Here is a 17,417-nt window from a genome sequence, read left to right on the forward strand (position 1 = left end):
GTGGCCATTTCTTCTCTGCCGGTCATTCTTGTGCCGTTCGCTATCTCTTTCTGCTATTCCCCATCCTTGTGCCAGTTGCTATTCCCGGGCTGGGCAGCCCTATCTCCATGGTTCTCCCCACCAGCATGCCAACCCCTCTGCCACGTCCCTTCCTCGTGCCAGCCCGGCTCTGCTGTTCACCATGATTGTGCCAGCCACGGCCTCTCCGCTCTCCCCCAGGCGTGATGCCAGCAATCCCCTTTCACCCATTTCCCACGACTGGCACTCCTGCCACGCTCCCCGCCACCTCCCTGCCCTCGCCTCCCGGCCTAGGAGCTGTACCAAAGGGCTTCAAACTAGGGTGAGGCAAGATCCCCCCCGGCCTCGCCCCCAGGGAGCAAGTGCAGGAGCCAGCAGCAGGGGCGGGGGCGGGGGGCAAGAGCTGGGCGGGGGGGGGGGAGCGGGAGCCGCAGTGGCGGCTGTTGTGAATTAGGGCTGGGGTGTAGTGTTCCATGTGGAAGATGTGACGAGCTCGCATTCTGCCCCCGGGGTGGTACAGGCCGCGCTGAGGCGGGGCGAGCCAAGCCCAGACTAGCGCTGGCATCGAGAACATAAGCTCCATTTATCTGGGAACCTGAAATGACTCTTGATTTAAATCAGATGGTAAAAGCACAAAAAAATCGCCTGCCTTTGGCCCCGGTTCAAAAGGAAAAGCACACAGACACACGCGCCCTTGTGCGGTGCCGCTTAAAGGGCCAGCACCACGCACCGCTCCGGCGCGGGGACAAGGCAGGGCCTCGTCCAGGCGTGGCGGGAGGGGGTCTGGGTTGGGGTCTGACGGCGCTGTTTGGTGGCCCGGGGCTGGACCCGGGGTTTCTCCACTGGGATGTGGGGACTGCCATCAAAATATAGATCTGGATGGGGATTTTAAAAGCACACCCAGGGTCGGGGGGGGGGGGTGTGAAAGAGAGAGAGTTGGTCTTCTTGTGTATGAGTCAGGGTGTGGTGTGTTTGTGCATGTGAGTTGGTACATGTGTGTGAGAGTAGGTGTGTGTGTGTTTGTTTGTGAGTAAGGGCGTGTGTGTCGTTTGGACCCTGGGTTTAGGTCTGATCTGCTTGCTGGTCTAGGACTCTCTTGCCGGTCTCTCTTGCCGGTCTAGGACTCTGTTCATGCATTTCTGAGCCAGGGGGCGTTCAAACCCACTGGGCTACAATAAACCTCCTCCTCTCCCAGGGCAGCAGCGTAGGGTTGCCAAGTTTGGTTGGACATATTCCTGGAGGTTTCATCGCATGACATAATCTTACGATCCTGGAGACTCCAGGACAATCCTGGAGGCTTGGCAACCCCACCTGAGCTGTGAGTTAGGGCACAGGATTGTTGCGGGAGGGGGCAGGATTCCTGGGTCCTATTCTCAGCTCTGCTGGGTGACCTCAAGTGAGTCCCTCCCCCTTGCTGGGCCTCAATCTCCCCATCTGTTGCAAAGCACTTGAGACCCACGGACTGAGGTGGGGGGGGGAGTCAGGCACATGCTAATGAGCTTATCAAAGCCAGTTTGAACCTTTGCCACCCCAACCCCAGTCCTCAGCCCTCTGGGGTTAGCTGGCAATGAGCAGGAAAGACAAGGCAGGTGTCCCGACTGTCGAACCAAACAGTGGTATGTCCCCTCCCCTCAGGTGGGGCTGGATATTTGGGGTTATGGCCCCTGCACCGTGGGTCAGAGGCTACTGGTTGAACTGGCCTCCAGATCACCCTTCCCATGGGCATACGGAGCCATCTGGCCCTCCGTAATCGGGGCGGGACTGGCTTCCATGGGTACTCGAAGCCCTGCTCGTCACCTGCCCCCTCCCCGGCAGAGAGCATGCTGGGACAGCTGTGTTCCCAGCAAGCTCTCTGCTCTGCACATCTGGAAGGGCCCCCTCCAGCTGAGCCCCTCTGCTCTCCCATGATGCACTGGGGGCTCACAGGGTGGCCCATGGAGGCAGTACTGTCTCTGGTCTCCCATGATGCACGGGGGACTCACAGGGTGGCCCATGGAGGGGAGGGGGCTGGACAGCTTTCTCCAAGGGAGTGGGGTTTGGTGGGTCTCTGCTCCATCCCCAGCCAGCCCTCAGCCCCCACTGACTTAGGAGATGCCAGAGGATCCTGGCTACCCTGGGGCATGAGGCTTGGCACAGGCCTATTGGGGGGCAACGTTCGGGGCAGTGGCAGGCCAGATCCCTGGTGTATTAATGGCGCATCCCCTCCTTACTGCACCCTGGAAACTCCAGGACAATCCGGGAGGGTTGGCAACTCTACTCCTCCTCCCTCTCCCTCCAGCAGGGGCTGGGCTGGGATCAGGGCTGTTTCACATGGGGTGGGGTGGGAGGTTGGGAGCTGAGAGACACAGAGCCTATGCAAGGGGTGGGGGGAGCTGCTTTCCCTGTGCTGCGTGCACAGGCCTGTGTGAGTGTGTACATGCCTGTACTGGGTGTGTGTGGGCACACTGTGTGTGTTTATGTGTGTGCGCTGAACTCCTGGGCTATCCCCACCTCCCTCACAGGGTCAGGAGTGCCCTGACCAGGCTGGCACTGTACCAGAGCCCTGGGCTTCCTGGGGCCCGTGTCCTGGGTGCAAATCTAGCTCGAAAGGCCCAGCAGGAAAACTTGGCCCTGGCGCCTGCCGTGCCTGGACCTGGAGCAGCTCGGAGGGTTGCAGCTGCTCTTCCTCTGTCAGGGCAGCTTGGCAGGATGCCACCAACCCTCTGGGCCAGGCCCTGCCCCCTGCCCCCAGTTTCCTGCCCACCCTCTCCCCCATTGCAGGGGTGCCTGCGGGGGCAGGGCTTTGGGAGTCTGGGCGCAGGCGGTGCCCGTGCAGTGCAGCCAGGCTGCAGGGGACCGAGACCCCTGGCTGGCTCATCAGCTCTCGCTCGCCCTGCCGTGGCATCTGTGCCAAGCGGCAGCATGGTATTGAGCTCCACCACCGGGCAGGGAGGGGCTGGTCGGCAGTTTCACCAGCACCATCTCATTCTGTCCTTCTTTTCCCGCAGCCGGGAAGGCCCAGCGGACGCCCCGGATTCTCCGAAGACAGGAGGAAGGAACGCCGGTCGTGTGTCGGGGGGGGGGGGTGTCAATCCTGGTGGAGGACACCCCAATTCCACTGCCCGCTGTGTCTTTCAAGGGAGATGCCTGGGGGCCATGGCGTGCTCGCCATGGGGGGCGACTGATGCCACCAGGATCCTCGGCCGGTGCTGAAAACAGGTCGGTGCCGGGCATTGCTCCATAGCAGACGGACAACCCCCTGCTGGCCCTTCCCCACCATGGCAGCAAACAAGGAGAGGGTCTGCCCCAGCGGGACCCCGCTGGGCCACATGAACGGGTTCCCCCCCACCGTTTACCCCTTCGCCTTCTCCAGCAGCATCCGGGGCTCACCCCCGTTTGAGGTGCTCACCAGTGCAGGCTACTTCCGGGGCTTCCCCACCGACCTGCCCAAGGAGATGGCGTCTCTGTGTAAGTACCAGGGGCTCGGCGGGGCTGGGGGTGCCTGTGTCGAGGGAGGGGGGTTCATCATTGTTTAGGGGAATCACAAGAAGCTTGAGGCTGTGATGTTGCATCGTGGCAGGGCTGGCGATAACATGCAGTGAGTTGAGGGTGGGTTGGCATGGGATCGAGACTGAGATGGGATTGATGCTGGGACTGGTGGTGCCATGCTGGAGTGAGTGGGGCTAGCTCCAGATGTGAAGGGATTAATGGCGGGGTGCAGTGGGGCTGGCTCCGGATGTGCAGGGGCTAATGGCGGTGTGCAGTGGGGCTGGCTCTGGATGTGAAGGGGTTAATGGCTGGGTGCAGTGGGGCTGGCTCTGGATGTGAAGGGGCTAATGGCTGGGTGCAGTGGGGCTGGCTCTGGATGTGAAGGGGTTAATGGTGGGGTGCAGTGGGGCTGGCTCTGGATGTGAAGGGGTTAATGGCGGGGTGCAGTGGGGCTGGCTCTGGATGTGAAGGGGTTAATGGCGGGATGCAGTGGGGCGGGTGTTGGATGTGAAGAGGTCAATGGCAAGGTGCAGCGGGGCTGGCTCTGGATGATAAGGAGTTAATGGTGGGGTGCAGTGGGGCAGGCTCCGGATGTGAAGGGGTTAATGGCGGGGTGCAGTGGGGCTGGCCCTGGATGTGAAGGGGTTAATGGCGGGATGCAGTGGGGCGGGTGTTGGATGTGAAGGGGTCAATGGCAAGGTGCAGTGGGGCAGGCTCCGGATGTGAAGGGGTTAATGGCGGGGTGCAGTGGGGCTGGCCCTGGCTGCGTAGAGGCTAATGGTGGGCTCCATTCTCTTTATTCGGGTACCAGCTGCAGTTCCCATCCCAGATCAGAGCCCCACTGTGCTGGGTGCTGCGGGAGGGATGTGCCGCAGGGGCATGATGGGGTGGGTGCCAGGGCGTGGTAGGACAATTTTGGGTTCGTCATCGGGGCATGGCAGGATTGGTGCCTGTAGATGGCTGGGCTGCTGCCAGGATGCAGCCGAGTCAGCGCCAGGGCATGGCAGGGTCGGTGCCGGAAAGTGGCAGGATTGGTGCCTGCACATGGCGTGGCTGGCATCAGGGTGTGGCGGGTGTGACGCTGGGATATTTTTAGGTTTGGCCCTGGGATGTGATGGGGTCATTGCCTGATGGGGTCATCGCCCTGATGTAGTAGGGTTGGTGCTAGGCCACGTTTGGGTTTGCCATCGGGCCGTGGCAGGGTCACTGGGGAGTTGGTGCTGGGACTTTTCGGGGGCGGCATGGTGACCCATCGCAACGACCTGATGTGATGGGCGATACTTTGATGGGATGTCCTGATGGTCGAATGGGGACGGGGGGACGCTGTCTCTGGTCTTCCAAGGTGCCCTGGGAGCTCACAGTCCTGCCTCTGGTGTGTGTGGCTCTCAAGGGGGATGTCTCCCAGCAGCCCCTGCTGCCCTATAGTGCCAGGGGTGGGTCAGACCCCCCACCCTGTCCCCGGTGAGCGTTTTGGCTGGGCTGGTGGCTCAGCGCCAGGGCTTCAGGGCTCCGTGGGGCTCAGCCCTCTCCTGCCTGCTGGGACAGGCCTGGAACCCGGCCTGGTCTCCCGTGTGCGGATCCCAACATGCAGGAGCCGCGTCCCCACGCCGCCCCAGCTGTCAGTCATGGGCTGCACGTGTCTGCCCCACATGTGGGACTGGGCTTATCCCTGTGGGCGTCAGGGTCCTCCCCCGCATGGGGGGCTCCTGATGGAGGAGTCATGCCCCCTGTGGCCACCCCCAGCTTCAGTGATGCCTCTCAATCCCGACCTTCAGCCCTTCCTCCCCACACCACCTCCCGGCCCGCTAGAGGGGCTCCAACGTTGTTCCTTTCACTGGGGCTGGATCTGAAGGCAGCGTGGGGTGGGTAGCATGACCCATCCCGCCCTGGGCACTGGACCTTAGGGCTGCCCAGCGCTGGGCCAGACCCGGTGAGCGCCCTGCTTGGCATGACCTGGCCAGCAGCCTGTGCAATGTGGGCCGCGGTACGGGGAGCCCAGGGGCGTGCCCGCGTGGGCGTGGGAGCCTGGCTGGGCTTTTTGACAGTGGAATCCCAGGCAGCTGCAGGTGGTGCTTGCCCTGGGGCCCGGCGGAGCGGCAAGTACATTGCGTGGGAGGGGCAGGAACGTTGGCATCTCGGGGGACGAAGCAGCTTGGCAAGACGGTGCCTGCTGTGATCCCCCACCGTGTGGGGAGGGCAGGTGTGGGCGAACCCTTGCTCTGCCTATGCCAGGGTGTTAGCTGACGGGCACAGTGCCCCCTGCTGCTCAGTGCAGGGGTCCGAGAGCCCCCGAGGTCTGGAGAGGTGCTGTGAGGTCAAGCTGCCATTTGTGATGGGGGGCAGGAGCCTGGGGTTGAGTGAGGGGCCCATGGGGCAGAGCTGGGCTGGGAATGTGGGGCTCAGCAGGTCTGGCTGCAGCTTGGGGGGAGTTTTCAGGCCGGGTGGCGTTTGTGACCATGGAACTGTCTCCTCATTTTTCAGGAAACAGGAAAGGGGTACACTTTTGGCACAGGTGTGGGCAGGAATCTGCCCCCCGGGCTGCCCCCGGCCCAGCCCCCTTGTCTCCCCCAGCCCCCTTTGTCAAACTCCACGCGAGCAGCAAGGTGGCCTCTGTTCTGCTCACGCTGGCTTTTCCGCGGGCCCGGCTCTCGCTCGGCCGACGGAGGGTGACGGCTTTAATCAGTGCCTGATGGACGGGCGCTGGCAGCGCCCCTGGAAAGAATTATTTCATCTGGCTCCAGATGAGAGCTGCCGAGCAGGGCCTGCATGGCGCTGCAGTGAAAAGGGCTCTGTGTGCTCCCCTCGCCAGCCCCTTGCAGGCAGCGGGCAGGCGGCTTTTCCCACCCAGTCCTTCGGCTCTCCATCGCAAAGCGGGCTGAGGTCAGGGCTCCTCCCTGGCTTGCTTTCTCCCTTCTGCAGGGGCTCTCGGACTTCACTAGCCCATCCCAGCACTCGCTGGGCCCCGGGGCCGCCTGAGCCCATTGCACTGGGCCGCACCTGGGGTTTAGCTGCTGGAGAGTGGCAGGGCAAGCCCTGGTACAGCAACCCCCTCGCTGCTCCCTGCCAGGGGCGTCGCTGGCTTTGCAGAGCAGATCTGGTGGACGCTGGGATTAGGGGCTAGGTGACTAATGTGGGAGGGCGCGGTCGGGATGTGCAAAGGGAATGAGTGGCTTAGAGTGGGGGTGAGCGGGTGGGGCTGGGAGTCAGGACTCCTGGGTTCTCTTCTTGGCTCTGGGAGGGGAGTGGGGTCTAGCAGTTAGAGCCAGGGTAGGAGCCAGGACTCCTGGGTTCTGTCCCTGAGTCTGGTGGGGGAGCAGGGTCTAGCCTGTTGGAGCAGGGCAGGAGATGGGCGTCAGGACTCCTGGGTTGCTTCCTCACTTCTGATACTGCCTGGTGAGACGGGCAGCGCTCTGATATGGGCAGGGGGCTGTGAGGGCATTGCCCTCCAGCTGCTGGGCTTGCTAATGGGACCCAGATCCGTCCCCTGCGCCAGCTGGTGAGAGCTCAGGGGTCCCAGGTGAGCTCGCAGAGGCAGGTGTCTAGCGCACAAAGCTGGGACTGAAGGCATTCTCCTGCTGCCTCTCGGGGGCAGTGCAGGTGGTGCCTTGCCCTGCCCAGCCTGTGCATCTTGTAGCTACGAGCCTCCACGGCGATCGACCCAGCACCAGATTCACCTTGAGCTTCCCTGGCCTCCACCCCCGCTCTGGACCCCCCAGAGCCCTGTGGCTCCCTTGTCATGCCCCCCAAGCCCAGTCTTCCACATCCTGGCCCCAGCTCCTGTGTCCTGTTCAATGAGATCCCAGACTGCAAATGGGCATCCCGCAATCCCGGCTCTGTGAGCTCCCCCACAGCAGTGCCCAGCTGGGACTCCAGCGCTGTGAGCTTCCTGGAGTACAAATGGGCATATCCCCTGCCCCCGGGTAGGTGGAGCTGCAAAGCCACAGGGACGGTCCCAGCTCAGTGGCCTGGCCTCCTTTGATCAGCTAGGCAGGCGGACTTAGTGCATTGCATGGTGCGGGAGCAGCGGTGGATACATCTTTACTTTGGCACTTCACCCTCGGGGGTGGCTCTCCACACCCCAGAAGCAGCTGCCTTCCGCCGCTCTGTGGCATCGGGAGCCCCCGGCAGCCCGGAGAAGTGGTAAAACTCCTCTCCCTGCCCCCTTATGCAAATGGAGAAACTGAGGCATGTAATGAGTGGGACGCGGTGAGGTAGAAATAGAAACCAGGCGACCTGGCTTCCAGTCCCAGGCTCAGCCTGCCTAGCTGTGCCATAACCTGCCAGTGGGGCTCCCCATCTCCAGAGTTTGGGATCGTCCTTCTGGGGGTGGGGAGCGGGATTTCCAGGGAAGCGGAACTCCCCCCACCCCAAATCCCTTGACTTGAAGCGAGCGGAAACTGCCTCCCACAGCTTCTGTAGCACACTGGACACCCAGGCTGGGATACTGGGGAGGGCTGAGACTTGGCTGCTCTGGGGGGCAGGGATGGGGTTCAGGGTGATTACCCAGTTTGGTGTGACTTGGGGTTCCCTGATCTGCAGCATCCCCGGGAGCTGGGCAGAGGGACCGGGGGGTGAGCCCCAAATGTGGGGCTGTCCCGTCCTGAGCGCAGTGAGCCCATGGGTCTCCAGGGGGAGCCAGCGGTATCCCAGCCCCAAGCATACTGGCCTCTCAGTGAACCCCGCCAGGGGTACAAGGGGGGAGGCCAGCCGGGGGGTTGGGGGATGTAGCTGGCGGCCGCCTATACCCTGTGGTTTGTTTTCTTTAGTGTTAACTTTCAGCGTCTTTCAGGCCCATTTATGCCGTAGTGGCTGGAGTAGAGGTGCCCCCAGAAACACCAGCCCCAGGCCCCCTGGCAGCTTTTGGCTCCCCTCCTCTCATCTCTGATTGCTTTTAGGAGAGCCAGAGAGCCCCAGTGCCACCAGTCGTGGATCTCCAAGCACCATATGGACATGAACTAATTCAGCCCTGCGGCCCTCCGTGATATCCCAGCTTTGCAGATGGGGGACAGGGACACACTCTGCCAGTGATAAGACTGGCAGAAAAACCCAGGAGTCCTGGGTCCCAGACCCCGCCCTGCTGTATCCATTAGACCCCCCCACTCCCTTCCCAGAGTAGGGCTAGAACCCAGGAGTCCTGACAACCAGTCCTGGTTTCTCTAGCCACTAGACTCCACTCCCCTCCTAGAGCTGGAGATGGAACCCAGGAGTCCTGGGCGCTGGGTCTCCTGTTCTAACTCCCTTGCCCTCTCCGCCGGGCTCTCGCAGCTCTCCCCAGGGGCACAGACATTGCTGCTGGACACAACGAACCTTCTATCGCAGCACTGGCAGGAGGGGCTGGGCGATGCAGCCCCCTAAGGGCCAGCAGAGGCTGCCAATGGCAGCTCCTGCTCCTCAGGGCTGCTGAGAGCTCCTGCAGGGATGGTGCCCAGGGAAGGGCCCTTAGGAGCAGCGCCTGGAGGTCCTGGCTGAGATCAGGACCCCGTCGCATTGGGGTGAGAGACAGCCCCTGCGTCCAAGAGCTCACAGTCGAAACAGACCAAGAGTGGGAAGGGAAACTGAGGCACGTGGCAGGGCAGCGATTTGCCCATGCTCTGTGGCAGGAGTCAGGGATAGGACCCAGGTGTCCTGACTCCCAGCCCAATGCTCTAGCCACTAGACAGCACTGCCTTAGGCTTCCCACTTGCTGCCCCCTTGCACTGGTCTGTGCCCTCCCCCTCTGGTTAGAGCAGAACCAGCATGCGTCTCTCCTCCCTACCCGAGCAAACCCAAATGCCCCTGGGAGAGGGGCCTGGTGCTGGCGGCTGGGAGGGAAGGAGTGACTCCCCCAGCTCTGGGAGCGCTGAGCACCCCTTATCTCCATCTCCTCCCGGCTTAATGCTGCTGCTCTTCCTCCTCTGCCCACAGGATCCTCCGCTTGTGCTGGCTACTGGTGTTAAAGAGACAAGGGGTGGGGGCTGCCAATGCAGACCTCCCTCCGTCTGCATTGTAGCTGTGCCTTGCCAGTTCCCAGCCAGGACTCCAGTGCTGTGAGCTTCCCCTCAGCAATGCTCTGCCTCTCATGATATTACTTTACAAAGCTGCAGGGGATAAAATAGATCCCAGGAGCTCTAGCTCCCAGTACCCTGCTCTAACCACTAGACCTGCCTTGCTCTGCTTTTCAGGGAGAATAAATCCCTGTCTGTTAGGGTGCTCAGCATGGCTGAGCTGCTCTGTGGGAATTCCCTCCCGCACAGGTGGTTCTAGGAAGGGGAATCACCCTGCTGCCCTGCAAGTTTGCACTGCCCCAATCCCCCACAGCTCTGAAACCCCCAGGTCCTCTGCCCCCCATCCACAAATAACTGACCCTCTCCCCTAGCGCCGCTCAGCTGACGTCCCCTCCCCATCCCCCATTGCAGGGTCCCTGATTGAAACCCAGAGTGGGGAACGCACCCAGGGAGCAAACAGAGGATGAATCTGTGAATCCAAAATTGGGGGGGGGGCCTGCCCCCCCATCCTGATCCTGGATCCACAGCAGGAGTTGGATCCCCCCTGCCAAATGTCCCTTCCCCCAATTTCCTGCCTCTGCTGCTCAGCTTGTGTATCCCGCACCCCTGTAGGCCGGGTCTGTTCCCCCTTTCCACACTAAACCGGTGAGCCAGCATCCATCAGACACGATTATGGCCCCTATCGAAGAGCTGCGCTCCCAGCTGCCTGGGAGGGGTCAGGGGGAGCTGACTGCCCTCCCCGCCCACTGATGCACAGCTGTCCAGGCGTTGATGGGCGCCCTCTCCTTTAACAAGATGGGGGACGGCCGGGATGCTAACTGATCCCTGGAGCCCCAGAGCAAGGCCCAAGGGGGTGGTTGTGTCCCTAGGGGTGCTGTGACCATTTCAGGCAGCCTCTGGTCCTGGACCTCTGCGAGCCTGTCAGCTGTGAAATTAAGCCGTGGTGGGTGTGTTCAGGAGTGGGGAGGGACACCTCCGCCTGGAACCAGTGGGGTGGTCAGGCCTGATCCCAATGCCTCAGTGTGGTGCTAGGGGGCGCTGTGCTGCAGGGAGAGAGGGGGGGCTCTGTAGGGAGTGCTCTTCCTTCAGAGTCAGCCTTGGCTGAGCTTGGGGGTGCTGTGGGCTGCAGGGAGTGGGATGAGGCTCACTAGGGGGCACTGTGCTGCAGGGAGCTGGGTGAGGAGTCACTAGGGGGCGCTGTGCTGTAGGGAGTGGGATGGGGGTCAGTAGCTGCCCTGCTGGGAGGGTGTCAGGAGCGCTGTGCTGTGGGTGGGGGCTCAGTATGGGGCACTGTGCTGCGGGGAGCGGGGTGGGGGCCTCAGGAATGTGAGACATGATTATTACTAGCTCCCCCCCCATGGCGCCGGGGGCTGCCCAGCCCCACCCATGGTGCTGGTGCTGCCCCTCCCCCTCTGTTCTCACCACATGGATCATGAATGTTGCAGTGTTTATGGCATCAGTGGGGCTGGAATGTGGGAAGGAGCCTTGGGGCTGTTGCTGGCTCCAGAGAGGGCCTGGCCCCTCGCCTCCCCCCTGGGCCAGCCTTTCCTTCACTGCCACAGTGTAGGTCCCCTCACTGGGGCATGCATGAAAGAGAGCCCAAACAGCCCCCAGATCAGACCCATGGCTCCATTCAGCCAGGTGTCCTGCCCAGAACAGAAGCAATGGCCCGTGTGCCCAGTAGCCCATCTCCTCTGCCCTCATACTATAGCAGGGGTGATGTCTTCCTGACCTCCCAGTCAGGGGCCCTTTCACACCCTGAAGGAGGGAGTAGGGGTGGATCTACAGCCTGTGTCATTGTGAACCCAGATGTTGAGCTCCACTGAAATGCAGCCACCTCTGAGGTAGAGCTTGGCAGCTGTTTAACAGTGGGGGTGGGGATGGGGTATCTTAGCCAAAGATAGGCAGCCCTCTGCTCTTGGGTAGTGTGGCCTAGCAGACTGAGCAGTGGACAGGGAACTGGGAAGCCCCAGGTTCTAATCTCGGGTGCTGACTCACTGTGTGGCCTGAGACCAGTCCCATCCCGTGCTTCAGTTTTCCCCCATGTGGGCTGAGAGCTGAGAGGGTCAGTCAGTCTCAGGGCGCTGGGGTGACCGTGCCCCTATGGGTTTGCATGGCCTGTGCAGAATTGCTTGGGCCTTGTGTGAAAGACCCCTACGTGGGCTGCAGGCAGCTCTGCTGGGATTCTGAGCTGGGAAAGGGCTGGCTAAAGTATGATGCTGAGATGGCTTTGTGTGTATGTGAGATATGAGGGGGGGGTGTGTGACAGAGGTGGTGGTGGGGTGATCTGCCAAAGATGCCTGGGGGGTGGCTGATGGAGAGGGAAATTCTTTGCTGTGGATTTGAGGGTCCATGAGGAACCCACTGGAGGGTCTCTTGACACTAGTGGTGGTGTGACTCTGAATGAGTCAGGGCACGAATGAGAAAGACTGACTTGTGATTGTCTGCCTGTTGGTATGCGGCTGTGATTGTGAGCGTGTGCGATAGCAGTCGAGTGACCAATGAGCCAGCGATCGAGTGATGGATGTGTAAAGGGCGCCGTTGGGCTGAGTGTGAGTTGCATCTGAGAGCGTGCGGGAGTGACACCAGCGCCGTTCATGTGCCGCTGTGAATAAACGTGAACATGACAGTGCATCGTTCGTCTGTCCATCCTGGTGGGGAGGAGATGGAGGGAGGCCAGGGGCGACCCAGCTGTGTTCCCAGTTTGCTGACAGTGTGTCGGGTTCCTCTTCCCAGACAGTGAATGCGTCACTCCCAGCAACTGGTGCCCTGGTGGGGCATGGCACGCAGGGCTGGATGGTGGAAGGGTCTGGCACCGGGCCATGTGGCCAGCGCAGGAAGTAGTCAGTGTGCCACAACAGGAAGTGGAAATGCCAACCTCACCCTCTGCTAGGAACCCAGATGGTTGCAGCATATGCTGCTTCCTGGAACCACCGTGGCCAGCCAAGGGGGATGTCACCTGGAGCGGTCCAGGGGGCCTGGGTGGCAGAGGGCAGGATGCACCGAGCCCCAGGAACAGGCCTGGCAGGTCTGGCCTGGCCCCTGATTGGGCTCTGGGCAGAGATGAGTCACACTGTTGCACAACACTGCCAGAGTGACTCTGCTTCTCAGAAACATGCATCACTGCAGGGGAAGAGGGCAGGAGGGCTGCCATTGCGGGGAGCTCCAGGCTGCCCCAGCCCAGCCTCTTCCAGCAAGGGGCACTGCAGGGAGTGGGGCAGGAGGACTGGCCCAGGGGGGAGGGGGGGGACGGACCTCCCAGCAGGAGTGCTATTGCTAATGGAACAAAGGTTCATGTCCATGCTGTGCAAGTACCAGGTGGGCGGGGTGTTTATAATATCATTAAACACCATCGTTTTGGGGGGGGTCCTTTCTGTTGCCCACCCTCCCCATCTTGGTGCCGCAGGGGCCTGCTCCTTCCCCTCCCCCTGGGGATCAATCTCTTCTGGAGCTGGGAGGCTGTGCGGGTTTCAGACATAATAAAAGAAAAGTTTCCCCTGAGACAGAGGGAGCGACATGGGCACGGGGGCCTGGGGTGGGGGGAGCAGAGGTTTAGCCCCGGGTCAGCTGGGCACATGGGAGCCAGCCACCGGCAAGATGAGGGATTCCTTTCTGGCATGGGTCAGCTTAATGGTGGTAGTGGCGGGGGATAAACGGGGGGGGGGAGGCCTCAAGGAAAGAAGAAGGAAAGTGTGAGCGTCTCTGTGCAAAACAAACAGGGCTTTATTCAGACAGGAAGCCCCCGTGGCTGGGTGGGCGGGCGAGGGGCTGGGGGCCTGCACCCTCCCAGCGGCATCCCGTCCCCTCAGCCAGCTCATGGGGGTTGAGGTGGAAGGTGACGCTGTACCCCCGGGGACATGGTAAAGCCAGGCTGCCACCCCACCCCCTCCGGCTGACTGGGGGGTAGGTGACACCGTGACCCAGAAGGTGTCCTCCCCACCCCCGGTGTGAGTGACGGGGTGAGCAGGTGACAGTGTGACCCAGGAAATGTTGCCCCCCTCAGTGCGGGTGATGGGGGAGTGAGTGACAGTGGCTCCCTGAGGTGCGGGTGACAGGGTGACACCCTAATGCCAAGGGTGCTGCCTGCTGATGCAATCAGCCCCATTTAACCCACCGGGAGCCCTACACCATAGTCCACGGCTGCCCTCTTTCAGGGGGGCGGCCCAGGGAGACTACAACTCCCAGCATGCACCGGTCCCAGCGGCCTGCCTGGGGTGAGGGCACTGGAAGCTGGGAGTTCCAGTCAGGCTCTCCGGGGCACCTGGCCACCTGCCGGACTGCGTCTCTTTGTGCCGCTGAGTGGCGGCTCTCGGGGACTCCTGGCTGGTGGGCAGAAGGCTGCAGAGGACCTGGGTGCTGGCATCTCGCTAGCCTGCCCCATGCCGCGTGCCCCACCCCCACAAAGGCTGGCCCAGGCACATCTGGTTCTCGTGAAACATTAGAAGGCTAATAGTTTTAATTGCCACAGGTTGGGGGGAGGGGGTTCTGGTCCCTGTGCTGCCTGCAGCTGGGGGGGGGGGGAGGCTTCTCGTCGGCCTCTGCCCTCCCCCCAGCCCAGCTCGGCTCCATCTTTCCGAGTAACTAGGGTTGTTACTAGGTAGCCCTGGCCCTTCCTGTCGGGGGCTCTGCATGGAGCAGGCAAGAAGCACCCAAGTTGGGGGTCCCAGTTCATTGGCAGCGGTTGGGTGGGGAGTGACGAGCAGAGGGGGATGAGGCTGAGCAGGCTGGGGGTGATTCGAGGGCTGTCACCTGGCCTTATGCAGGGGCTGTCAGGGTGGGGTGTGAGCAGGCGGGGGTGTGGCGGGCCTGGGGGGCCTGAATGGGAGCAGGAGCTAGAGTCTTTGCTGCCCCAGAAACACAAGCTCGACCCCCTCCCCCCCAAAAAAAACAGACATTACACACGGCTTCACATGCCACACACACGCACCACAAGGCTGTGCACACCATACAGATATTGCACGCAAGCACATGCAACAGACATCCCATGCCCTTGCCCATGCCACACACGTGCGGGCGTGATACACTGCACACACGCACCATGCTGAGAGGAACATACATGCTTCTGCAGCCCAGACACATGCCCAGCACATGGGCACACCCGTCACACATGCCTATGCATGCCAGCCCAAGGCAAACACATACCAGGGTGACGTAAGTATGAGGGCAATGACACACGTGTTGAACAGATGTGAGCACACAGGAGAGCCATGGCGACAGCAGCACACCCACACGGACACTGACAGAAGTACACAGCAGTGCGACATGCGTGCCACACTGTTCCGAGAACGCACATGCAGACACGTGTGCACGGTGCTAACATGATCATATCACACCCACACAAGCATGGACAAATGGACACAAAGGCCTGCAGACATCGCACATGTCTGCATACACCATACAGATGCACAGACATCACTCCAAGATGTCTGCTTGTGCCACACTGACAGGACAGACACACATGCATTGCACTGACAGAAGCCTGTATATGGTGAAGCCACATGCAAACACATGTGCAGTGACACAAGCATGCACACCCGGGTATCACTGACTCAAAGAACACATGCTCCAGCATGAACATGCAGACACACGCACCTCACCAACAGGCGTGCTGTACCACAAGTGTGCACCGACATGCGTGTGCTGCAGTGGCACACGCTCCATGCAACTCGCACATATATGCCCACCAACACGAGTGTGAATACAGTGAATAATGTACCAAAAAACTCCCTGAGCACGTGTTAGGATGATTAAACCAAAATGCTTCCCGCTCACTCCCTTCCTGCTGATACTGGAGCCTCTGGCACAACAGTGACTCGTGCAATCGCACGTCCCAGCGTGCCCCATGACACTCACAAGTAAGCAATGTGAACGACGAAAACCCACCGGCCCACACAGCTGTGGGGCAAAATTCGCTAGATTCCCTGCAAAGTATTGGCTCCGTTCCATTCCTATCAACCCCCACTGGGGTGAGCTGGGAGGGGCCCATCCCAGTCCAGGGGCTCCTTCCAGCCCCCCCCCCCAATGTTAGCTGGCACAGGACCCCTCGATGTGGGGCTGCTTCGAGAGTTTGAGCGGGTGAGTTCTGCGCCCAGGGAGTGAGGGAATGTCTGCAAGGCTTAATAGAGTCTGTGTGAGTCTGGGAGAGGAGCGGGAGCCCGTGCCTCCACGCTCAGGCCTTCCACAGAGCCGGGGTTTGTGCCGAGCGGCTTCTGGTTTTAATTACCGGGCAGGCGGGTCAGGCTAATTGGGACCTTTTGGATTTCAGCAAATGCATTTGAAAGGGAAGGAGGAAAGAAAAACCCTTTCGGGCCCTGCAGCACGTCAGCTGCGACGTGGCATGCCCCACCCAGGGGTCCGCTACGGCACAGGTCAGTGTGTGTGTGCCTATAGCCCCCCCTTATACACACACACACACACACACACACACACACACACACACTACCTTTCTCCAGCCGCAATGTGTGCGTCACTTTATACATCATTTGCCAGTTCAGGGTGCATTGAGGATTTAAGGCTGGGGAGGGGGAAAGGGAATACTGCCCCTCCATTCAGACTTGCCCTGCTTCCAACTGGAGTTGTGGGTGCTCTGCCATGGGTGATCTGATGTGGGGAGTCCAGGGGGTTCCCCCCAGATGTGGGGGGAGGGGAATTGGTGCCCTGATGGGGGCAGTTTTGGAGGGGATGCCTGATCCCAAATCTCCCAGGAGTTTCTGCTCTAGGAGATCTGCAGGGTGTGTAGAGCAGATCTGCCCCCCTTGGCCCCCTGCACACACACATGCTCACCCCCTGGCAGGAGGCACTGGGCTCTGGCCCCTGCTTCTGGCTCAGTGGCCAGCTCCCAGGGCGGGTCTGTCTCTCGCTCTCGCTGATGGTTTATTTTTTCCAGACAATTATAAATTGCTGAAGCTGCCTGTGGAGCCACGTGGCTGCCCCTCCAGAGGCTCGGGGCTGCGGCCCCCCACAACTGCTGTGAATCCCCCTTTTCCCTCTTTGTAGGAGGCAGCAGGGGCATTAGGGCCCAGTCATTTCATGTTGAAACCCCCACAGCCTTGACTAGGTCTTGGCTGAAAACCGTGTTTCAAACCAGCTCCGCCAACATAACCCCCCCGGGGGACCCGGGGCCTCAAGCTACGAAACTGGAGCTAAAACCCCAGCTCCAGATGCCCCGTTGCAGGGAACCCCCAAGCCCCGCATCCCGAACTGGCCCCTCCAGACGGGAGACATGGCTGGGGCAGGGGTGTGCTGGGTGGGAAGGTCGCCCCTGTCCTGGGTCGGGGTGGGGGGCAACAGTGGCAGGGGCCTAGGGGGCGGGGTGGGGGGGCTCGGTAGGAGCAGGCGGGAGCCCGCTGTGTCCTGGCGGCGCCTCATCGGATCTGTGCCGCGCGCTGCAGGCAGGGAAGGGAAGGGTTGACATGGAGCTGGGTCAGTTGAAGGTTACTGTACCCAAAGGGGGTTCTCCGAGAGTTCAAGCAAAGCTCGCTGCTCTGCCTCTGCGCTGGAAGGAAAGGGAGGGGAGCTGCTGGGGGGGGGGGGGGCAGCAGGCTGGCCCAGCCAGCGAGCGAGCGGGGAGCCAGGCTGGCCCAGCCAGCAAAGGGGGAAGCTGGTGAGGGGGGGAAGCCAGTCCAGCCAGGGAGGGGGAAGGCTGGGGGAGGGGCCAGCCCAGCCAGTGGAGAGGGGGCTCTGGAGAGGGCAGCCCAGCCAGGGAGGGGGAAGACTGGGGGAGAGGCCAGTCCAGCCAAGGAGGGGGAAAACTGGGGGGGGAAAAGCAGGCCTAGCCAGTGGGCGGTGGGGGGGGGGGGACGGGGAATGAAGCCCAGCCAGTGGGGAGGAGGCAGGAGGGGTTCAGGCCAGCCAGTGGAGAGGGGGCTGGGGGAGCAGGCCAGCCTAGCCAGTGTGAGGGGAGATGTGTGGAGGGCAGCTCAGTCCGTGAGGGGGAGGCCATTGAGG

At 61.5% G+C, this 17,417-nt stretch overlaps 1 protein-coding gene across 2 annotated transcripts in view; it reads left to right on the plus strand.

Annotated features, from left to right (window-relative positions):
• Window positions 1-17,417, plus strand: part of RARG (retinoic acid receptor gamma) — a 65,440-nt gene that overhangs the window by 15,113 nt on the left and 32,910 nt on the right. For both annotated transcript variants that reach the window (XM_084610770.1, XM_084610771.1), the window contains exon 2: window positions 3,006-3,465. In XM_084610770.1, coding sequence (XP_084466896.1) covers window positions 3,276-3,465 — 190 coding nt within the window. In that variant the 5' untranslated portion in view covers window positions 3,006-3,275. The remainder of the gene's footprint in view (window positions 1-3,005; window positions 3,466-17,417) is intronic.

The sequence above is a fragment of the Lepidochelys olivacea genome (assembly GCF_965140295.1).
Source record: "Lepidochelys olivacea isolate rLepOli2 genome assembly, chromosome: 20".
Taxonomy (NCBI): Eukaryota; Metazoa; Chordata; order Testudines; family Cheloniidae; genus Lepidochelys; species Lepidochelys olivacea.